This window comes from Thecamonas trahens (genome assembly GCF_000142905.1).
Source record: "Thecamonas trahens ATCC 50062 unplaced genomic scaffold supercont1.15, whole genome shotgun sequence".
NCBI classification, from domain to species: domain Eukaryota; order Apusomonadida; family Apusomonadidae; genus Thecamonas; species Thecamonas trahens.
The window spans coordinates 468,531-489,761 of NW_013657665.1; the positions used below are offsets into that span (position 1 = coordinate 468,531).

Below are 21,231 nucleotides of genomic sequence, written 5' to 3' on the forward strand. Positions count from 1 at the left end.
AGTAGTTTCCCCATCCGTCCCCCTCCCCCTCCCCCCCCCCCCCCCCTACCCACACATCACATACCAACAAACGCATGCGGAGGCTCCTGGCGAATGACCTGCTGCTGCTTTTCCAAGAGGGCAAGGTAGTCCTTGACCGGGAGCTCGACCATGGACGCAGCCGAGTCGGCAGGTGCGGCGGTGGGCGCTGGCGGCGGCATGGACGAGAGAGCGACGCTCTTGGCGCTCGTCTTGCTCTTGGCTACCTTGCGCATCTGCAGGGGCGCTGTCGCCTCGACCTGGTGGTAGTGTTGCATGTACGATGCCGGTGGCCGCCTCGACCCGCCGCGGACCATCGACCGGATGTTGTGACGCTTGCTCTTCATGCTGATTCCTTCTGTTCCCACCTGGCGGTTGCGACGAGTGTCCGCCGCCCGCCGCCCGCCGCCCGCCGCCCGCCGACCCCACCCACTCCCCCCTCTCCACCGACACCGACATCGACACCGACTGACGATGACCCAGCCATGACCATGGCCTGGCCCGAGTTTTCCCTTGCTCTACCTGGCCCCGCAGCCCACAACTGCCTCGGCCCACGCCATCAGCTACGGCCGCCCGCCTGCGTCGCTGCTGATCAAGACAGGGCCCAAGTCTGGCTGGCCAAGGACAAGGCTCTCCCGCTATGAGTGACTAGGTCCAAGTGCGATCGAGTTGCCGATGGGGCGCCGATGCCGACGACGACGGGCACGGCGAGATGGACGACGAGGAGCGCGATGAGAGGGAGGGTGAGAGCAAAAAGGGGCGAGAGCTGGACGGCAACGACCATGGCCACTGTTGCCGGCTGGCTTGTGGCGACTGCGTCGACGGCGGGTACGAGGCGATCTTCACTGCATTGGCGAACAGACACCCTATCACTGACAGTTACGACGATGACCGCTTGAGGAGAGCCTGAGCAAACTTGGCCACCTGCTCTTCGACGCTATCGGTCTCGTTGACGCTTGCAAGAAAGTCTGTCGTGCTGCCCGAGAGGACCACCACTGACGAGCTGGAGGCCGAGCTAGCCGAGCCGGCCGAATCCGAGTGAGAGCCGGAGGCTACGCCCGAAGCCACTGAGCTGGCGTCGAGCTCGCCGGGATCAGTAAACTCGACCGACGAGTCGGACGACGACGAGCTCGGCAGTGCAAACTGCGACTCGACGTCGTCACTAATGTCGGAAAAGGCAGAGAGGCCCATGACACTGCTGCCGCGTGAGTCGCTCTCGTCGACAAGGTCCATGACCTCGTTGGCGGCCGCGAGGGCGGCAGCAGCCTCAGCAGTCGCCTCTTCGGGTGAGCCTGACGCAAAACGCGGCGGTGACGACCCGGCTGTCGACGAGAATGAAGCCGAGAGCGCGCTGGTGACCGCCGGTGAGAGCCGGATCGCCGAATGTGGCGACGAGAGGGCCGAGGTGGCTGGGGCCGCACGCGCGTGCGCGACAGCCGGGGGAGCAGCGAGCGCGGCGGCGGTCGCAGTGTCGTCGGCAGGATTGTCATCATCGGCGTAGTCGACCCACAGCGAGGCCTGGGTCGCGGTGGTGTTGTAGTCGGTGTCGATGGCCTGGCAGTTGACAATGGCAAACCGCAGCCGCTGCTCGAGCACCTCCTTGCAGCTGTACTGCGGGAGGTAGATGGAAAAGTTGCACGTGTTGGCGCGCGGGAAGCCGTCGGGCGCCTTGCTCGTCTCGACAGTAATCATAAACTGCTGGTTCCAGTCGGTGTCGCGGAGCGGGAGCCGGTTCCGACCCCAAACAAAGCGGAGGAAGAGCTGGCGCTCCGCCGGCGAAAACTCGCTCAGCACCTCCCACAGGTACTCGACAGTGGTCGACTCGCGACACTGTCCGTTGAACACCGTATGCCGCTTGAGCGTCTCCAGATTGACGTCTGGTGCGCCGCAGACAAGATACTCGAGGTCAGCTCCGGTGCAGAGAGAGAGCGACGAGAGCGGGACGACCGCACCCAGCCCGCGCCGCAGTGCCCGGATCTGACTCGCGCCGGTGGCGAGGTGCGCCTCCACCTGAAGCCGGGCAAACTCGACCCGCCGCTCGTACGTCACCTGTTCTTCGCGCCCGCCAGGCACAAGCTCGACTTCCTCGCCACTCGCCAGCACCGCGACAAACCGCTCGTCGAGCCATTCTTCAAACACATCGCGCTTCATCGCCACCATCTCCCGCAGCGAGTTGACCAGCATCCGGTCTTGCGCCTCCAGGTCGGCCACGTCGACCCTTGCGCCCAGCATCCGCTTCCACACCGTCGGCGCCAGTGCCACAGGCATGTTCACATTTGTCCGCAGGCCCATGCCGAGCAGCGCGCCGGCAAACTCAAACATCGCCAGCTGAAGATCGCTTGTCGCTCCCGAGTTGACCACGTACCTATCGCGGTTGATGCCGACACCGTTGACGCCGTTGGGCGAGAGCTCGAAGAGCGGTGTCACGTCTGACATCAGGTCCGCGCACGCGAGCATCAGCGCCTCGCGGTACGGCCCGCCGCCGTCCATCGAGCCCTCACCGAGAAAGCCGATCTGGAACATGTTGTCATTCTTGCCGCCGCGCAGCGCGCTGTAGTCGAGGTGCCGCAGCTGCGAAAAGAGCTGGCCAAAGATCGAGTTGAGCCCGTCGCTATCTTCGGCCCGCGCCTTTTCGACCGTGCCACAACCCGCGCCTTAGCCCGATTGACGTTGACCCGCAAGTACGTCGCCGGCGCCGCCGCCCCCATCGTTCGCACCAGAAGCGCGAGCTTGATCTCGGCAAAGATAACGCCTCGCAGGTAGTCCACTACCTGCGGCGCATCCACCTCGCTCACACACGCCGCAAGCACGTTCCACTCGGCCGGCTCGTCGCGACTACCGCGCCGCGACGGGATGACTGCCGCCCCAACTTGGTTGAACAGCCGCACGAGTACAAACCGCGCCCGGAGAACCTCACTGGAAATCCCACTCAGCGCTGGCAGCTGCGCAGTCTCTTCGGCGCTCAGCTCGAGAGCCGCCGCGTCCAGCGCTGCCGTCGGCACGCCCCACCGCCGCGCCTGCGCAGACGCAAGCTCAACGAGCTCCTCGTCGGCGCGCAGTGACCAGGCTACCGGATCGGCAGCGCCCGGCGCACCGCTTCCGATGCGGAACGCGCTCCACAGCACGTCCCGCATTTGCTCCCGCACCTCGAGTGCCGCCACGCTCCAATTGTCGGCAGAGCCCACGCGCGCGAACGGGTGCTTGGGGTGTGCGCTCGCCAGGCTACCGCCCATCTCGAGCAACAGCGCATGGTCGAGTACAGTCTCTGGGAGCAGACCCGGCGCCGCCTGCGCCAGCACCTCGGCCTCCTTCCGGCTCATCATGTCGGCAAACGGCGAGGCGTACGGCGGCGCAGAGACCACAAGATATCGCCCGAGTGCGAGCGCGGCATCCGAGTCGGGCGCGACCGAGAACCCGAGCTCGGAGCGCGGGATCGAGCTCACCGCTCTTCCGTGAGAAGAAGAGACCGATGAACCCATGCCATAGTAGCCACCACCATTCCCGCCGCTCGGGCCCCCACCGCCAAAGTATGCAGAGTACGGGCCGGGCCCGGAGCTATACGGCGAGCTCGACGAACCAAAGGCCGACCGCATCCCGCCGCGCATCATGCTCGACGGCGATGGCTCGGACGAGCCGGGCTGAAACGCCACAACAGGGTGCGACGGTGGGTGTGCCCCCGATGAAAAGCACATCTCGCACAGCACCATGCCGCGACAAAGAGAGCACCGATACGCCGGCATCCCGGTCCGACACACGCGGCACCCACCGCTCCCCCGCGCCGAGCTCGATCCGCCCCCACCGTACATTCCGCTTCCGCTCCGCCGCCCACTCAGCGCACCGCCACTTCCGAACGCCGCCGCCGCAGAGCCAGCTGCCGTCGGCGTCGGCATCGGCGATGAGTACGCACCGGCGGAACTCCCAGGCACTGATCCGAAAAATTGCCGCTGCTCGGCCCAGCCCGCGACCGCCCGCCGCCACCAAAGCCTCCGTGCGGCCCATACCCGGGATACATATCCCAGAGCCGGTCCTGTACCTCCCGTCACCAAAGCAAGCCCCCCCCACCCCCCCACCAGACCGTGTCCGCATGAGTCGCCCTGCACCCTCTCGCCCAACAGTGCATGCCCACCCACCCGCCTGCCCACACTCTGCGCATGTCCCCGCTGATCTCGCCCCAAACAGAAGCTACGGCTCTGCACAGCAGGCACCCACCACAGGCAGCCGCTAGCAGGGTACATTCAGCAGAATGCACGTGCAGGAGCAGTGGGCTGGCGCTGGTGCAATGGCCATGCTTCACCCGAGCCGTACCTGTCGCGGCGGAGTGAGCTGGTTTGGTCGGCCAACTGGCGTGTTGCTCCGCGCGCCTGGCCCCGGACTTGCCTTGCCCGCCTTCGACCAGCAACCCAGCCCATTATATGATCCATTTATCGCGAACCACACCACGCAAAACTTTATATAGACGATGATCCCGAGCCGCTGCTACTGCCATCAGTGGAAGAGCTTTCGCTCGAGCCTGAGCCCGAGTCCGAGCCCGAGCCCGAGCCTGAGCCCGAGTCCGAGCCCGACGAGCCGCTTGACGCCGAGTCGGCGCTTCGCAGCGAACTCTGCTCATCAGCCTCGGTGATGGGAGAAGCAGCGAGCGAAGAGGGGCGGCTTCCGGCGTAGTGCTCGGAGGGAGCCTCGACATCGGACTTGACCGACGACATGTACGGATGGTTGAGCGCTTGGGAGGCGGTGAGGCGCTCGGCCGGGTCGATGCGGAGGAGCTTGGCGATGAGGTCAAGAGCGCGCGGGTCGACGTTGGCGGCATGGGGCGAAAAGTCGCGGAGCGGAATGGCACTCCGCGGGAGCGTAGCGTCTGATTTGAGGCGCGAGGCCTTGAGTCCGTGGTTCGCGGATGCCGACTTGAGCGAGTACTTTTTGACAAAGGCGGCGTAGGCGTCGGTGCCGAGGAGCGAGATGATGGCGCGGAGATTTGCGGGGTGGGTGAGGTCGGGCGCCGACTTGCTCTTGAGCGGCATGATAAAGTGCTTGTGGATGAGGGCACGGGCGAGCATGACGCCTGCAGCCCACATGTCGACGGCGTAGTCGAAGCGCGGGTAGTGGAGGAGAACTTCGGGCGCCTTGTACGTGGGTGTCCCCATCCAGCGCCGCTTGGGGCGAGTCAAGCGATGGTGGATAGCGTGGCCAAAGTCGATGAGCCGCAGCGACTTGGTGCTTGCATTGAAAATGACGTTGCCATTCTTGACGTCACCGTGGATGATGTTCCGCGAGTGGCAGTACTCGAGAGCAATGAGGAGCTTGCAAAAGTAGAATTGGGCCTGGCATGCTGTGAGGCGCGAGAAAGAGCGTCCGACCTGTGATGGCGAGCCGATCGACTCGAGGATGAGGATGTGCTCGTCGTCGGTCTTGATCATGTCAAGCAGCGAAATGACGTTGGGTCCCGAGTGGACCCGCTGAAGGATGGCGGCTTCGCGGGCATCGGCCGCGGTTTTGGTCACCTTGACCACCACCGGCTCGCCAGTCTCTTTGTCGGTGCCACGAAAGACAAACGACTGCCCACCCTCGCCCATCGATTGCGACCGGTCGATGCGGTACCGCTTGAGGCTCCGCGTCCAGCGGAACGGGGTAAGCCTGCGCTGGTGAAGCCGATCCGAGAAGAGCTGGCAGTGGGAGCCACGCGAGCTGCGCCGCGAGTCGCGAGCCAGCGGCGACGGCGATCCAACGCGCCGATGCACAGACTCGGACCGGGCGCGGCGAGAAGCCCGGCCTCCACCGATGGCACTTTTGGGCCTGGACCTTGCCTTGGACTTGGACTTGGATTTGTCTTTGTCTTTGTCCTTGTCTTTGTCCTTGGCCTTTGCCTTTGCCTCCCGGCGGCGGGATGACGAGGTCAGAGCCAACCTGTCCATCGCCATCGCGGCTGCAACCAGGTTATGCGGGCCGTCGGGCTCGGTGGTCGAGGCGGCTGTTGCCGTGGTCGCGGTCACCGAGTCGGACGAAAACGAGCCCGAGTACGACGACGCCGAGCCTGAGACGTCTGATGAGTCCGACGAGTCGGAGGTCGAGTCCGGGTGCGAGCTCGAGCTCGACGAGCCGGCCGACTCATCCGAGACGGTCTCTAGGCAGCGGACATGCGAGGCACCAGCATTCCATGACGTGCTTCCTGTGTGCGATCGGACGCGCCGATGCCTGTCCACCCGCCGCCTAGTTTTGGCGACGGACCGCGGCTGCGGCGCGCCCCACTCCATTGAGCCGCCAAAGCCCGACCTCGACATGGTCCTCTTGGACGACCGCGAGGTCGAGAGCGACCTTCTCCCACCCACGACCGGACTGTACCTCACATCATCCACCCCATGTGATCCTTAGTGAGTTTGTGGTGGTCTGGACAGGCAGCCATGCAGGAGCCCGCAGCGGTGCGGGAGGCGGCAGCCGCAGGTACGTACCTCTGCTCGTCGGACGAGTACGACTCATGCGACGAGGGAAAGGCGCCCCAGAGGAAGGAGCCCTGTTTATAGGCGGCCATAGCGATGTCTGGGGATGGGCTGGACAGGCGAGTGGATGACTGGCGGTGTGTGGCCGATTGCTGGGATTCCCTATCGCCCTACACGACTAGTGCGGTGTGGCTGCAGTGTGGTGACGGTGAGTGGTGAGTGACGGTGAGTGGCGAGTGACGACTCGCCTTGGCCAGCCAGCCTGCCCGCCGGCCAACTGTGGTGACCTTCAGGTGGCTCCGAGCCAAGGCGACACAGCCATAGCCATAGCCATTGCCGCACACCTCACCCCAACCCGGCTTCCATGGCTGCACCTCCACCACCGCCATCAAGCACACTCACCGCAGCGTACGCCCATCCGCCGCTGCCGCCACTACCGGTCCCACCGCTGGAAAAGACGCTGGCACGGTGGCTGGACTCGCTGGCGCCGCCGCTCTCTGACGCTGCCATCGCCGAGGCCAAAGACGCTGTGGAGGCATGTCTCGCATGCGAGGACGTGCGCGCAGCGCAGGCACGGCTGGAGGAGCGTGCGGTGAGCGAGCCGTCGTGGCTCGATGACTGGTGGCTGACCGGGGCATACACCAGCTGGCCGAGTCCGACTCCGTACCTCTCCAACTACTTTATCGGCTACCCGGCCGAGGCGCTGCCGGAGGCGTTGCGCGGATCGCAAGCGGCAGCAAGTGCATACATGGCCGCCGGCTTTGTAGCATTTTTCGCCAAGCTCGCTGCAGGCCGGATCCCGCGCGAGTACATGGGCCGCAAGCCGCGCATCCCACTCTCGATGCACCAGTACGCCGCGCTGTGGGGCACTACCCGGATCCCAGGCGAGGCTGGTGACTCGCTACTGGCATCACGCCATGCTGGTGATCTTCAGCTCCCGGTCAAGGCACTGGTCATCTCTCCGGCCGGCTACTTTATTGTCACCCTTGCTCCGGCGCTGTCGGAGGACTGCCCGGTCGACATGGCAGCGCTGGCAGCGACGCTAGAGGCCCTTGCGCGTCTACCCCCAGTTGACGAGCTCGATGCGTCAGCACGGATCCTGGGTGAGCTCTCTGCCGGCGAGCGGCCGAACTGGGCACAAGCGCGGACGCTCCTGCTCGAGCACGAGCCCGCAATCAACGGGCCAGCTCTCGACGCCATCGCCGACACAGCGCTCGCCATTGTTCTCGACCCACACGAGCCGGACAGCACTCTCGACGCGACACGGACCGCGGCCGGAGGCGATGCGTCGCTTCGCATGTTTGACAAGACCATTCAGATCATCGCGTACGGCAACGGCATCATCGGCGTCAACGGCGAGCACTCCCCGGCCGATGCCATCTCGACCGTCTACGTCTTTAACGACATCCACACCGCCGAGCCGCCACCAGCGCTGCTGCACTGGCTTGCTACGCCGTCCCACGCGCCGCGCAAGACAAACGTGACCCTCGCCGTGGCGCCCGTCCGGCTCGCGGTCCCGCGGCAGGCGCTCGCGCCTGTACTCGTCGCGGCACGGACCTCGTTTGCCACCGCCTCGGAGGACTTTGACGAGGATTTGCTCTTCTACAACACCTTTGGTCACGACGCACTCAAAGCCGGGCGGACATCGCCAGACGCGTTTATTCAGATGGCCATTGGCCTGGCGTACTTCCGGCTCCATGGCAAGCACGCGGTGACGTACGAGACCGGACAGACGCGGCAGTTTGCGCTCGGGCGGACCGAGACGGTTCGAGCAGCAAGCTCGGAGCGGGCGGCGTTCATCGAGGCCATGGGCGCGCCCGACGCCACCGTGACCGAAAAGCGAGCTGCACTCGACGCCGCCATCAAACGGCACCTTGCGCTGCTGAAAGACGCGTGCTTTGGTGCAGGTGTCGATCGGCACTTGCTGGGCCTGCGGATGGCGTGCTCTGAGCTCGGACTCCCGCTCCCGGAGCTTTTCTCCACCGAGGCCTTTATCACCTCGTCGCAGTGGGTCATCTCGTCGTCGAACACCAACCCTGCACCGTTTCCGCGCATCGGCGGCTTTGGTCCTGTCGTCCACCCGCACGGCTACGGCATCTGCTACTCGACACTCCCGGACATGATTTGCGTCAACATCACGTCGTGGCGGTCGAGCGAAGAGACATCGTCGGCAGCCATGCGCAAGGCGCTTGCGGGAGCCTTTACCGATGTCGGTGCGTTGGTGGTCAACGTGCCTAAGCTGTAAACTCACCATGGTCGCGGCTAGGGGAGCCGGCGGCCGCCGACGTCGGGCCAAAGCCGACGACAAGGGGCCACACTCGAGGCAGCAAGGAGCACTTCTTCCATGGCTGCCCCCCTCCACAGAGCTATATTCGAGGGCCGACCGGAGCAGGTGCGGCTGCTGGTGGCCCGCAGCGGGCCGGGCCTGCGCCTGGGCTTGTCCCGGACACCGGCGCTGTATGCGGCAGCGGTGGCGGGCGACATGAACTGCGTCATGACGCTGCTGGCAAGCGCCCAGGAGGCCGATGACGCGTCGGTGCTCTCGCTCCCGCGCGGCGACGGCGAGACTGCCCTACATGCGGCAGCTGCCCGTGGCCACAACGAGGTTGTCGGCCTCCTCCTTGCCATGGACGCCGCACCCGACACACCCGGCGGGGTCCTGGCCGCCACTCCGCTGTGGCTCGCTGCCCGCGCCGGACACACCGCCGTTGCCGAGATGCTGCTCAACGCTGGCGCGAATCCGTCAGCATGTGCTGCAGGCCGCGTCTCGGTCATGGGTGCCGCCGCCCGTTCCGGCGAGCCTGGCCTGGTCTCGCTGCTGCTGCGGTACGACGCCGACGTGGCGACTCCGGACGACCTTGGCTTTGCTCCGGTCCACGCCGCAGTCATGTCGCACGCACGTGGCGCCATTGGCGTCCTTAGCGTGCTGCTCGAGGCGCTGAGTGGCGTTTTGCATGTTCCGCGAGCCGCAGATCGCGCAAGAAGCTCGCTAATGCATCTGGCGGCCCGATACCGGCGATGGGAAAACGTGGCGCACTTGGTAGCAGTGGCAGGCGATGGCGCTTTCGGCGTACTGTCTGCCTGTGACGCGGATGGGTGCCGCCCAGTCGACCTGCTCACCGCGCCCGAGCCAGCCAGCAGCCTGCTGCACGCTCTCATCCGCCAGCGGCTTGTTGCTGTGATACATGTCTGGCTTGCCGGCCTTGCCGAGGCGGGCGAGACCGAGGCACTGGACGCCGCGGTCTCCGTCCGTGAGAGCCGAAGCGGAAACACACCGCTTCACGCGGTGGCGAGCCTCGATGACGCCCGCGGGGCGGACGTGGCTTCTTCCATCCTGGCTCATGCTCCTGGTGTCGACATTGACACCGCCAACCACAACGGCGACGCTGCGCTGGCGCTGGCGGCGCTGTTCCGGCGGCAGGCAACGGTGGAGACGCTTCTTGAGGCCGGTGCTGATCCGGACGCCACGAATGTGCGCGGATGGACCGCGCTCGACTATGCCGTCTCCAACTCGGACCTGGACATTATGCGGCTGCTGCTTGCAAAGCGCGATGCGAGCAAGCCGCTCGCGGCACGGTACATGGTCAAGGCCATCCAACGCAACGCCGCCAATGTTATGAGAGTCTTGATTGGTGCTGGCGCACCCAAAGATGCTGCGGTGTCGTGGACAGGCGCCGGGAATGGCTCCGACGTGGCGCAGGTCTCGCTCGTCGGCTTGGCTGCGGTCGAGCGGGCGTACGCTGCTCTGCGGCTGCTGCTCTCCACAGGCGCGAGCGTCGATCTGGCTGGCACAATCCACCCGCTTGTGGCACTCCTCCGAGCGCGGCCGGTGGTGGAGGGCGGCAGCATTGCGGTCCGAGGCAGCGGAGGCGGCGCGAGTGCGAGCAAGAGCGTGAGTTTGTCCGGCGACAGCCAGCTCAAGCGCTCGCTCTCGGGATCGACTTCGTTCGACTCCCCACACGCGCTGGCAGAGGGGAGGCGTCGCGGGTCCAGCGGCGGGCGGCGTGGCGGCGCCGGCGGCGAGCGGTCGGCGACGCTGCCGCGAGCCTCCGAGGGCCGGGCGCCGATTGCCGAGCTGAACACTATGGCAGCGCTCATCCTCCGCAACACACTCCCGCACCGCAAGCGTAAGTCGAACAAGAGCGCTGCGCTGTCGGATGCAACGCTTGCGGTGCTCTCGAACGCGCTCGGCGCGGCGCTGGAGGCCGGCTACGACCAGATTGTCGCCGACTTGCTCAAGGCTGGCGCGCCGTACGATGAGCCGCTTGCGGCGCACGGAGGTCGAACCGGGCTAGAGCTGGCACGGACGCCGTACGCGCAACACAGCGTCAACGCGCGCCAGGCGTCAGATCTTCTACTTGGGCGCGATTTCAGGCAAGGGCGCGATGAGAGCTCGACGAGCAAGAAGTGACCAAGTGTCGTGGTCAGGTCAGATCGGGTGCCTCGAGGGAGTAGGCCGGGACTGGGTTTGGCGCGAGACAGGAGGATGCGGACCAGACTGCTCCCTCGAGACGCCAATGGGTGAGAAAGCAGAGGCGTTGCGGCGCGGGTTTTCATTGTATGTTAACACTGTGTGTGTGTGTGTGTGTGTGTGTGTGTGTGTGTGTGTGTGTGTGTGTGTGTGTGTGTGTGTGTATTGGGGAGCAGGAGGAGGGGCAGGGGGACGGGGGAGGTGGGCGGCGGAACACGCGGAGACTTGCCCCTCCTCCCCGGCTGAAGGGTCGCCCATGGCCGAGGCTCACTCACACTCGCACCACTTCCACGCGGACAGAGGGAGCCTGGAGCTGAAGGACGCCGAGAGTGGCGAGGTGTACTGGCAGTCGCAGTGGGATGTCGATCGGGTGTTTGATGAGGAGCAGGTTGCGCGGGTGCCAGCGCGGCTGCTGGCGGCCAAAGCGGTGTCGCGCGAGATTGTGTTCTCGTCTGTGGAGATGATGCAGGCCTTTCGGGTGGAGCAAGAAGTCTCGCTACACGGATCGATCATCGAGGAGTTCCACTTTGAGTTTGGCTTTGTCATCCCCAACTCGACAAACACGTGGTCGACAACGCTCGTCGCCGCAGACGCGGCAGACATGCTCCCTGCTGACGTTCTCTCCGGCAATGTTGTCATCGAGACCCGCTTTTACGACGCGGAGCTTCTCATCGCCACCTCGCTCGTCCGAGTCTTCTATGATGCCGATTGAGACGAGATGTGGCGACAAGGAAGGGTAGCTGCTTGGTGCAGCCCGATGGATGCGGCCTCATGTATGCATGGCGTCTCGACGGCCATGAAAAGCTAAAAATCAAGCGGTGTGGCCTGTGGTGTGGCGGCAAGTGAGGCCAGGAGAGTGGTTGGCAATTGGGAGCCTCTGCATCCGGTCGATGGGCGTGTCTGGCGGACGGGAGGCAGCGCGGGCGGCCAGGCCACGGGTGGCGAGCTAGTGGAGGCGCAACACGTGTCTTTAACGTCGAGGAGCAGGTGGGCAGGCAAATAGGGCCACGGCATACGAGCATGAGTGGCTGGACATGGCGGGGGACATTGGGGCTGGTGGTGGTGGCGGTGGTGGTGATGTTGGTGGAGGCAGGCACGGGTGAGGCAACACGAGTCACAAGGCCTGGCGTCAGTGACGGGAGTATGCGCGAGGGCCTTGGCGGTGGCGCCGGCGGCAGTGGCACACAGCAGGAACATAGTGATCCGTCGATGTTGGCGTACAAGGTGCTGTCGCAATTGTTCCTCGATACGGGCGGACCCAGCTGGACGTCTTCGACCAACTGGCTGGCGAACCTGTTTGTGTGCTCATGGGAGGGCGTCCACTGCACGTCAGGCTTTGAGACGGTCGTCGGGCTTGATCTGAGCAACAACAACCTGGTGGGGAGAATCCCGGCGTATCTGTTTAACATCACCACGCTGAGCTCGATTGACTTTTCCACCAACGTCCTCCGTGGCACGTTTCCAGACATCTCGGGCACTGCACTGACCACAGTTGCGATCTCCAACAACCAGTTTGACAGCATCGACAACGTTTTCCTTGCGCCCGCGCTCAACGAGTTGCACGCAAACTACGCGCTTGCGCCACGGGTGGGGCCCCTTCGCCACGTCCCGCGCAACCCGGTCCAGGGCGGCAGCTCGACCGTGGCGTACCTCTCGCTCCGTGGCAACATGATCACAACCGGCTTTGACCAGGCCTTTCTCAACAGCGTCCCCAGCTTGGAGTTCCTGGACCTATCGTTCAACGAGCTGGCGACTCGGATCGATAACCTGACTCTGCCGCAGTTCTTGGACTTTCTGGATTTGAAGTCCAACTCTCTCGTGGGTGGCCTCCCCAGCAACCTGCCCTTCGGTCAGTTTTATTTGGCGAACAACTCGCTGACGGGCATGATCAGCTACGGCGACGCGCAGACACTGGATCTTTCATTCAATAACTTTGATGGGGCCCTCAGCGAGGACGTACCGGATACGCTCGTGACGTTTTCGGCCGACCACAACCTGTTGACCGGTCAGATCCCCAACGGGCTGGCATGCTCGGATACGATCCGTTACTGCGACCTCGGTGGCCAGGAGGGGCCGGAGCCGCTCAAGTGTCCATCGAAGTGCATTAGGAACCATTGCCAAGTCTACCAGTGCTCGTCGTGTGGCTTGAGCGCGTGCTCGTCATCGGATGAGTGTCAAGAAGCGGGTGGACCGTGTAATCTGTGCATCAACCACAAGTGTCAGGCACCACCGCCTCCGCCGAGTCCGCCGGCACCGCCTCCGCCACCGGCACCGATTCCGCCGCCGAGTCCACCAAGCCCACCGCCGAGCGCGCATTCGCGCAGCCCGAGCGGACTCTCCAAGGGAAAGACGGTGGCTGTGGTTCTTGTGGTGGTTCTTGTGGTGGTTTGCGTCGCTGGGTTTGTGGTTCTCCAGCGAGTGCTCAAGCCTGGCGGGCGGGCGCGCGGTAGCAGGAGCGGAGGCGAGACGTCGACGCTGCTGCCCAAGCCATCTGTGCTCCAGCAGTACACGTCGAACCTTAACGCGTCGTACACGATTGACGAGGTGGATCCGGCAGTGTCGTCGCTATTCATTCCACTGGCGGACATCTCGCTCGGCCCGGAGCTGGGGCGTGGGACGTACGGCTCGGTGTACTTTGCGACGTGGAACGGACGGCCGTGCGCGGTGAAGGACATGCGGCTCAACGGCGAGGACGTACAGGTGGCGCTGCACGAGATCGGGGTCATGGCGCAGCTTCAGCACCCCAACATTGTGGAGTTGTACGGGTTCTCGCGCGGCGACGTGTCGGTATACATTGTGATGGAGTTGGTGGAGGGTGGCTCGCTGCGAGAGTTTGTTTCGTACGCGGCACAGCATCTCGATCTGGTGATGGCGACCAAGATTGCGATTCTGCAGGAGGTGGTGGCTGGACTGGAGTTTATGCACTCGCACGGCGTCCTTCACCGTGACATCAAGTCGGCCAACATCCTGCTTCAGATGGAGGGTGACGAGGTGCTTGCCGCCAAACTCGCCGACTTTGGCTTTGCCAAGGTCCGCGCCGACTCGGGCTCGCTGGCCTCGATCCAGACCATCCGTGGCACGCCGGTGTACATGGCGCCCGAACTGCTGCTGCAGTACTATCAGGGCGCGGCCGAAGCTTGCTACTCCAAGGCCGCAGACATCTTTTCACTCTCCATTGTCGCGTACGAGATGCTCACCGAGTCAATTCTCTTCCGCGCCAAGCGGTTCTCGGCGGCCATGACGGCGTCGGGTCGGCGGCCGCCGTTCAACGACGAGTTTGCCACTCGCTACCCGCAGCTTGTCGAGCTCATCTCGCACGCTTGGGCTGCAAATCCGGTCGACCGACCGTCAATCTCTGAGTTTGCCGCAGCCCTCGACCTCGTTGCCGAGCAGCTGCCAGCCGACGATGGGCCGCTTCTCCGGCGCGATGACGTGTGAGTGAAGAGTAGGCATGAAAAGGAGCCAAATGAGGGTGTGCCTCGAGTCAAGGCCGACATCATCTATCTCTGGGCGGGAGAGAGGGGAAGGGGTGATTGGAGGCACGCAGCCGACCGCCGCCACACAGCCGGCTCGGCACTCGGCACCAAGACTGTGATGACGGTGTGTGCTACTCTCGTCTCCGGGGCCCGAGCCGAAGGCGCGCCGCCATGTCCATAACCTCGGACGAGCTCAACTACCTTGTGTTCCGGTACTTGTCCGAGTCTGGTACGTAGCATGCGCGAGTGGGTGGAGATGGGCTGTTGTGGCTGGTGCAGGGCCGACCAGTGACCTGGTGGCCTGGTGGCCTGGTGGCCTGGAGGGGGGGGAGGATGGGGGGGTAGCAGCCATGGTCGTATTTTTTTTGAGCCTCTCCGCCTCCTACCGCCATGGCGCCACAGCCCGCAAGACTCCATCCCCAGCATTATGTGCATGGGAGGGGGTGGCCGATGGCAGTATGCAGGTATGGTGTGCATGGGTATGTCTGAAGGGCGCGTGGCAAGCCGTACGGCCGGCGGCAGGACTCGCCAACGGCGGGCGGAGGAGGAGCGACGGGTGCAGGCGGAGTGGGGCCCAGCATGCGAGAAGCGGCGGCGCTTGTGGCAAAGGCCGGGCGCAGAGGACGGCGTGCGACTCACGAGACATGCGCTGCGATGTGGTGTGGTACTCGGCGGTGGGGGGGGGGGGGGTGCGACAGGCTTTGCACACACGGCATACACCTTTGGGCACGAGTCGCTGGTGGCGCGGAGCAACCTCGACGGGTCTGCGGTGCCGCCCGGGGCGCTGGTGTCATATGTGCAGAAGGGCTTGCAGTATCTGGAGGTGGAGACACACCTGCGGGAAGACGGGTCTGAGATCGAGTGCGACGAGCCGTTTGCACTGCTCATGCCGCACCAGTGCAAGGTGAAGAAGCGGCGTCGGCGGCGCAAAGCCGGCGAGGACGGCGGCAAGAGCGAGGGCGGGGCGGCTGAGGGCGGAGCAGGTGAAGGCGGTGCCGAGAGCAAGCCTGCGGTCAAGGTCGAGGTGGAGGAGGACGATGGCGTGGCAGCGATGGAACTGACATCCTCGCTGCCGCACTTTGACATTGCGGTGCGGCCGCCCGAGGCGGAGGAGGTGCTTGCGATGACCGGCCACAAGAAGGACGTGTTTTCGGTTGCGTTTTGCCCGAAAGACCCGTCGCTCCTGGCATCAGGCTCGGGCGACTCGACGGCGCGACTGTGGGTCCTGCCCGACGAGCTGTCGAGTGGCCTGGGCGACAACGCGCAGCGGGAGTTGCGACACGCAGAGAAGCTCAACGACGTTATGGCCATGGCATGGGCACCAGACGGCGGAGTGCTGGCGACAGGTGCGCTCGACGGCAACGCACGGCTATGGTCTGCGTCTGGCGAGCTGATGAAGACGCTGAGCGGCCATACACAGCCGATCTTCTCCATCGAATGGTCGCCGTCGTCGTCGCTTGTGCTCACGGGCTCTGCTGACTGCCGCGCCATCGTGTGGGACGCGGCGTCGGGAGCGATGAAGCAAGAGTATGAGCTGCACTCTGCTCCAACGCTGTCTGTGGCGTGGCGCGACGAGAACGTGTTTGCCACGTGCTCGTCGGACCGGTCGATCTATCTGTGCGAGGTTGGCAACGCACGCCCGTTGGTTCAGTTCTACGGACACCACGACGAGGTCAACAACATTGCGTTTGACCCGACAGGTCAACTGCTTGCCAGTTGCTCGGACGACCACACCGCCAAGATCTGGACGGCGTCGTCAGAGACTTGCGTCCTTGACCTCAACGCGCACCGGATGGAGATCTTTACAGTTGCTTGGTCGCCGCTGGCCACGTCGGGCGCGCAGCTGCTTGCCACAGCCTCGCAGGACTCTACGGTCAAGATATGGGACATTACCGCCAAGCGGTGTCTCTACGACCTCACCGACCACACAGACTCTGTGTACTCGGTCAAGTTCTCGCCCGACGGCCGCTACGTTGCCACCGGCTCGACCGACGCCACCGTCAAGATCTGGAGCGTGACTGACGGCTCGCTCGTCCGGTCGTACTCATCCGACGGTGGTATTTTTGAGGTCACCTGGGCGCCCGACGGCTCCCGCATTGCCTCTGCCCATGCCAACGGCTCGGTTGTTGTTTTGGATGTCCGCAAATAAAAGGTGTTGTACTCGTTCCAGTGATCGGTGGCTGTGTGGGTGCGTGCCTTGCCAGCAGCCACTCCACTCCACTCCCGCGTCGGCACTCCCCCCCCCCCACCCCACCCCCATCCAGTCTCACGCATAACCTCCGCTGCGCCATGAGCGAGAGTCTCAGCCCAACACAGGCGCGCAGTGTCGACGTGCTCGCGCGGGCCAAGCTGCTGCTCCAGACAACGGCAACGCCGCGCAACACGCCGCCGCCTTCGCACCTGCCGCCGTCGTCGCCGGCTGTGGCGGGTGCTCTGGCCTCGGCTGCCGCCGCCAGCGGCGCTCCGCTTGGCCGTCGCAACTCGGTCCTGGCTCGTATGGAGCTCGAGCCGCTGCCACAGGACGCGCTCAAGGCCTCGCGCTTCTTGGCCATGGCGACACTCTCGTCGCCGCCCGCCCGCCGCCACGCTGCTGCCGCCGCTGCTGCCGCTGCTACCACTGCTGCCGCACCCACTCCCGCATCCGTCACGTCCTCACCCGAGTCGGCCACCCCAGGCTTTGATCACGCACTGGATCTGTCGACAGACACGCCCGGCGCGCGGCTGGAGGAGACCCGGTCTGGCGGCGGCCCGCTGACGCCGGCCACCCAGGAGGTCCTGGCCCGCGCTACTCGCGCCATCCACGGCCCGCCGGCGTTGCCGGCAGCGCAGGATCAGCGCTGGGCAAAGTCATACTCGCCGCGCTCGCCGCGCTCGCCACGGTCGCCACGGACGTCGACGCCGCTGCGGTTTGGGGCAGCGTCGCCTATTCTGCCAGCTAGCACGAGCCCAAGTGGGCGGCGGACGGCGTCGCGGTCGCTGGCGATGATGACCTCAATCCGTGCTGGCGAGCGCGCAGCCAAGCACGGGCCCGAGTATGCTGAGCTTTCGCGGCGACTTGCGGCGGCCGAGAAGCAGCTGAGCATCAACAAGGAACAGTTCCACCAGGTCCAGGACACGCTGCAGTCATCGATGGTCTCGCTCGGCAGTCTGCAGTCCAAGGCCGAGCTGCATGCCTCACGCCGGCGTGGGCTTGAGCTTGATTCGTCGGCCGGACCGCTCACCGCCTCATCGCTTGAGCGCGACGCACCGGCAAGCATCGCTGCCGACACCGAGGCGGTCTCCGAACCGTCGCTTGCCGAAGTGCTCGCCGAGCTACAGGCGACGCAGGCGCTGGTTCTCGAGCAGCAGACCGCGCTGGCTGCAGCGCTGGCCAAGATCGATAAGCTCAGCTCGCGGGTGCAAGGAATGACAAGCAACGGATCCGCGAATGGGCAGTAAAGCCAGCGTGGTTTGGTGGGGCATGTTCATTGTCTGGAGGAGTGGGCCCGCGAGTGAGAGCGGGAGCGGGCTCGGGCGCGTAGGCGGGCGTGGACAATGGGGGTAGCGGCGAGAGTGAGCGGGAGGCGGAGCGGGAGGGTGGCTTTGTACACGATGTAGGCAGCGGCAGCGGTCGAGGCCGCGCCGACGGTCTGGGCCGAGACAGGCGAGTCATCGCCGAGGAGGGCGTCGAGGGCGAGCCAGTCGGCCACGTCGCCTGGTGAGCAGCCGAGGCGCAGCAGCGAGTATACGGCCGAGTAGGAGACAACCGAGATGGCCAGATGGACCGCTACCCCGGTCGTGCCATACGTTTTGAGCATCCGCGTCAGCTGCGCCCGCTTGCTCTCGCCAGCTGCAGGCCCAGTCTCCGGTTCAGAGGCAGGCCGGGCAGCCGCAGCCATGGCACGGGCCATGTCGCGCACACTCGGGCCTGCTGCCAGTCGGCCTACAGCCAGTGTGGCGGACCGCAGCATGGTATCGAGTGTGATGGGGAGAGGAGTGGGGGCAGGGGCGGGGCGGGGCGGTGCCCTGCTGTGAACCCGCGTGACGTCTCGACGCACCCGCACAACACTGTAGGCGATTCAATGGTCAGGCGTCGGATGACTCCTCGTAGGTGTAGACTGAGGCACCGGAAGAGGAGGCGGAGCTCAGTGGAAGGTAATCATCATCGACGGCGAGATCATGGCCGACAAGGACCGAGATACTTGTGTTCGCCTTGGTGCCGCCGTGGCGGAGGAGGGTAGCAAACGAGGCAGTCGCAGACGGCGTGACGATGCGGTAGTCGGACGGAGCGTGCTCAAAGCGCTGCAGGATGAGCAGGATGTCACCAACCTGAGACGCAAGGTCTGGCTCGGCCTTGTCGCCGTGCCAGACAAGGACCATGCGACCGTCGCGGCCGAGAGCGGCGCGGCCGGTGTAGCGCGTGTCCCAGAACGCAATGTAGACAGCGCGGGGGTCGAGAACGATCGGAAGCTCCGGGCCGTGCGGCGAGCGGGCGGCGGCCCAGTAGTCGTCAAGATAGACAAACTTGGCGACGATGTAGCCTGGGTCGTGACCACGGTCCTGCGGCGCGAGGCGGAAGAGCGCCGGCTGTGTCGGGGTCGGCGCCTCGGCAGTCGGCTGCCATGTCACTCGCGCCCGCCACTCGAGGAGCTGGAAGACAAAGCCGGCGTTGGGATCGGCGACCGGGCGAATGGCCTTGATCTTGGCGGCCGCAGGCTCGTAGTCCATGTCGAGAGTGTGCATGAGGTATGCGGTGGCGAGAGCTATCGACCGCGAGACGCCCTGCGAGCAGTGCAGGAAGCAAGCGCCGCCCTCGGCAGCGATCTCGTCGACGTACTCGATGACGTCGTAAATGACTGACGTGATGTCCTGCGACGGATCGTCGAAGAGCGGGAGCGCCCAGTACTCAAACGGCGCGTCGTCGGCGTCTTCAAACACGTTGGCGCACACCATGGGCGCCACGTTGATGACGTTGGTCACGCCGGCAGCCTCCAACAGCTCGCGGTTACTGGAAGCCTCGGCCGAGCCGACAAAGAGGCCTGGCGCAACAGGCGCGACTTGCAGCGCAAACTCGACAAGCTCCTCCGACTTGCGGGCGGTGATTGAGACGCCGGCATCGCCGAGCGAGTGCCGTATGTTGGTAAGGTCGAGCCGAGGGAGGTCTCCATCGCCGCCAGCCTCCTCGGCTTGCCGGGCAGGCTCAAGCGGAGCCATGGCCTGCGGCGTTCCCATCCCGCCCGGTGATTCAGACGGAGTTGCCTGGTCATCCATGCCCAGGCGGGCTACGGGCAGGACCGAAAGCATGGGCAGAATCGCTCCGCGCGAAGAGGCAGTCGATGGTGACTTGGCAACGGCTTCGTGCGGCGCAGTCGCCGCCCGCACCGCCGACGCCGCCACAAACAGCGTAGCAGCAAGGAGGCAGGCGAGAGCAGCAATGTGGATGCCAATGGCGCACCATACAAGGATAAGCGATGCAAGCCGCGAAGGGAGCTCGCTCTCGCTTCGGGCGAGAAACACCACAAAGGTGAGCGCGGTTGCACGTGCACCCCAGCTAACGCATGCGAGGATGTTGTAGGCAGGCAGCGTGTACGGGCGAACGACGACGAGAGCAAGCGTAACCAGCCATGCCAGAACCAGCAAGGTAATTGTCAGTGGCAGGGCGTGGTTGGCGCCTTGCAATCCGCACGCCAGCGCCAGCGAGAGCATATGAACGCCGAGTACACCCGCGCCAAAGCCGCGGGTCTCGGATCTCAGCGGAAGATCGGGAGCGTCGCCAAGATAGGCCAGCAAGGCAAGAGCAACGGCTGCAAAGAGAACAACCAGCATTGCAAACACACCGGGTACGCTGGCGAGAGCAAGGCCGCTGCCACGAGCGACAAGGCCGAGGACAAACGAGGCAGCGGCGAGGAGCCCGGCGGCGAGCAGGGCAAGCCAGCGCAGGGCGGCGGAGCGGAGGGCAGGCAAGCGGAGCGGCAACGGAGTCAGCGCAAACACGCCTGCCATGATGATGGCAACAAGGCATGTGAGGAGGGCGGCGTTGGCCAGCGCTGAGAGGAGAAAGTTCCCGTTGGGCGCCATGCCGGTGTCGAGGGCATACCAGGCGACGCCGCGGGGCGAGCCGGTCGATGGCGAGGTGTCTGTGTAGAAGAGCGGGAACCAGCTGAGCGACCAGCCGAGCGCCGAGGTAAACGACTTTACATGCCACCCGGCGTAGACAGCCCGCGACAGCGGAAGCATACCCACGCCCGCCGCGCCCTGTGCCGCCGCCACCAGGGCAGCAGCTGCTGCTGCCGCCGCACCCGCGCCTTGCCTTCCCAGCGTCTGCTGCCCAGAGTGCGCAGCACCGTATCCTTCCTCTGGCCCGTCCTCCATGCCCGCTGCAGTGGGTGGGGTGGGTTGGGAGAGGGGTGAGGAGGTGGAGGCGGCGGGGTGGGCTTGTGTGTGGGCGGTGGGCGGCTGACGGGTTTGGCTGGGTGTTGGCGGGACCCGCCGCAGACCATTTGGCTCATTCGGCACTCCCGCTTTGATCGGTGGCGGTTGGATGGGGATGGCGATGGGGATGAGGGTGTATGTATGTGTGGGGAGGTGGTGGGGCGAGGTGGTGGGGAGTAGGCGAGGGCTAGGGCAGGGGATGAGTGATCATTGCTGCCGACGAAGATCAGTGGCGACGGCGATGACGTGGTCAAGGGCGCGTGCGTCGAGGTCGTGAAGGAGAGTGACGATGGCGTTGACCACGTTGGCAGAGGGTGGAGGTGGCCCGGGTGGGCCACGGACGGTTGGACGGGCCACGGGCGGGCGCAGGCGGCGGGCGCAGGCGCGGGCGCAGGCGCGGGCGCAGGTGCAAGCCCAGGCCCGG

The 21,231-nt window shown here is 65.2% G+C and overlaps 11 protein-coding genes across 11 annotated transcripts in view; 6 read left to right on the top strand and 5 right to left on the bottom strand.

The window, feature by feature from the left end:
- AMSG_11719 (uncharacterized protein) overlaps positions 1-402 on the bottom strand; it is a 3,473-nt gene extending 3,071 nt beyond the window's left edge. Inside the window, exon 1 of the mRNA XM_013904109.1 lies at positions 65-402. Coding sequence (XP_013759563.1) covers positions 65-365 — 301 coding nt within the window. The 5' untranslated portion in view covers positions 366-402. The remainder of the gene's footprint in view (positions 1-64) is intronic.
- A 442-nt stretch (positions 403-844) lies between these two features.
- AMSG_02619 (CMGC/CK2 protein kinase) lies at positions 845-3,908 on the bottom strand (the record flags this gene model as incomplete). The annotated part of the gene is made up of 2 exons (XM_013904068.1): positions 845-2,629; positions 2,656-3,908. The coding sequence occupies 2 exons, from the start codon at positions 3,906-3,908 to the stop codon at positions 898-900; spliced, it is 2,985 nt and encodes a 994-aa protein (XP_013759522.1). The 3' UTR covers positions 845-897.
- A 515-nt stretch (positions 3,909-4,423) lies between these two features.
- On the bottom strand, positions 4,424-6,604 carry AMSG_02620 (CMGC/CK2 protein kinase). The gene is made up of 2 exons (XM_013904069.1): positions 6,462-6,604; positions 4,424-6,327 (listed from the first exon to the last, which is right to left on the bottom strand). Exons 1-2 carry the CDS (start codon positions 6,539-6,541, stop codon positions 4,467-4,469), a joined length of 1,941 nt encoding a protein of 646 aa, XP_013759523.1. The 5' UTR covers positions 6,542-6,604; the 3' UTR covers positions 4,424-4,466.
- Positions 6,605-6,813: 209 nt separating this feature from the next.
- Positions 6,814-8,710, top strand: AMSG_02621 (carnitine O-acetyltransferase; the record flags this gene model as incomplete). The annotated part of the gene is made up of 1 exon (XM_013904070.1): positions 6,814-8,710. One exon carries the CDS (start codon positions 6,814-6,816, stop codon positions 8,692-8,694), a length of 1,881 nt encoding a protein of 626 aa, XP_013759524.1. The 3' UTR covers positions 8,695-8,710.
- Positions 8,711-8,931: 221 nt separating this feature from the next.
- AMSG_11720 (uncharacterized protein) lies at positions 8,932-10,860 on the top strand (the record flags this gene model as incomplete). Its single annotated transcript, XM_013904110.1, has 1 exon — positions 8,932-10,860. One exon carries the CDS (start codon positions 8,932-8,934, stop codon positions 10,858-10,860), a length of 1,929 nt encoding a protein of 642 aa, XP_013759564.1.
- An 84-nt stretch (positions 10,861-10,944) lies between these two features.
- Positions 10,945-11,743, top strand: AMSG_11721 (uncharacterized protein). Its single transcript, XM_013904111.1, has 2 exons — positions 10,945-11,007; positions 11,221-11,743. Exons 1-2 carry the CDS (start codon positions 10,967-10,969, stop codon positions 11,630-11,632), a joined length of 453 nt encoding a protein of 150 aa, XP_013759565.1. The 5' UTR covers positions 10,945-10,966; the 3' UTR covers positions 11,633-11,743.
- A 213-nt stretch (positions 11,744-11,956) lies between these two features.
- Positions 11,957-14,400, top strand: AMSG_02623 (serine/threonine protein kinase; the record flags this gene model as incomplete). The annotated part of the gene is made up of 1 exon (XM_013904071.1): positions 11,957-14,400. A coding segment is annotated over one exon (2,402 nt), but the record flags the coding sequence as incomplete, so codon positions are not given.
- Positions 14,401-14,567: 167 nt separating this feature from the next.
- Positions 14,568-16,560, top strand: AMSG_02624 (uncharacterized protein; the record flags this gene model as incomplete). The annotated part of the gene is made up of 2 exons (XM_013904072.1): positions 14,568-14,625; positions 15,095-16,560. 2 exons carry the CDS (start codon positions 14,568-14,570, stop codon positions 16,543-16,545), a joined length of 1,509 nt encoding a protein of 502 aa, XP_013759526.1. The 3' UTR covers positions 16,546-16,560.
- A 125-nt stretch (positions 16,561-16,685) lies between these two features.
- AMSG_02625 (uncharacterized protein) lies at positions 16,686-17,852 on the top strand (the record flags this gene model as incomplete). The annotated part of the gene is made up of 1 exon (XM_013904073.1): positions 16,686-17,852. One exon carries the CDS (start codon positions 16,686-16,688, stop codon positions 17,832-17,834), a length of 1,149 nt encoding a protein of 382 aa, XP_013759527.1. The 3' UTR covers positions 17,835-17,852.
- Positions 17,853-17,860: 8 nt separating this feature from the next.
- On the bottom strand, positions 17,861-18,286 carry AMSG_02626 (uncharacterized protein; the record flags this gene model as incomplete). The annotated part of the gene is made up of 1 exon (XM_013904074.1): positions 17,861-18,286. One exon carries the CDS (start codon positions 18,284-18,286, stop codon positions 17,861-17,863), a length of 426 nt encoding a protein of 141 aa, XP_013759528.1.
- Positions 18,287-18,447: 161 nt separating this feature from the next.
- AMSG_11722 (uncharacterized protein) lies at positions 18,448-20,747 on the bottom strand (the record flags this gene model as incomplete). The annotated part of the gene is made up of 1 exon (XM_013904112.1): positions 18,448-20,747. The coding sequence occupies one exon, from the start codon at positions 20,745-20,747 to the stop codon at positions 18,462-18,464; it is 2,286 nt and encodes a 761-aa protein (XP_013759566.1). The 3' UTR covers positions 18,448-18,461.
- Positions 20,748-21,231: the final 484 nt, after the last annotated feature.

What these genes read in the sequence shown, in the direction of transcription:
- AMSG_11721 (XM_013904111.1), top strand. Translation starts at nt 10,967, where the DNA reads ATGGGTGAGAAAGCAGAGGCGTTGCGGCGCGGGTTTTCATT. An exon ending in TTGCGGCGCGGGTTTTCATT is followed by an intron (nt 11,008 to 11,220) that starts GTATGTTAACAC and finishes CCACGCGGACAG; the next exon opens with AGGGAGCCTGGAGCTGAAGG.
- AMSG_02620 (XM_013904069.1), bottom strand. Translation starts at nt 6,541, where the DNA reads ATGGCCGCCTATAAACAGGGCTCCTTCCTCTGGGGCGCCTTTCCCTCG. An exon ending in TACTCGTCCGACGAGCAGAG is followed by an intron (nt 6,328 to 6,461) that starts GTACGTACCTGC and finishes GGGTGGGAGAAG; the next exon opens with GTCGCTCTCGACCTCGCGGT.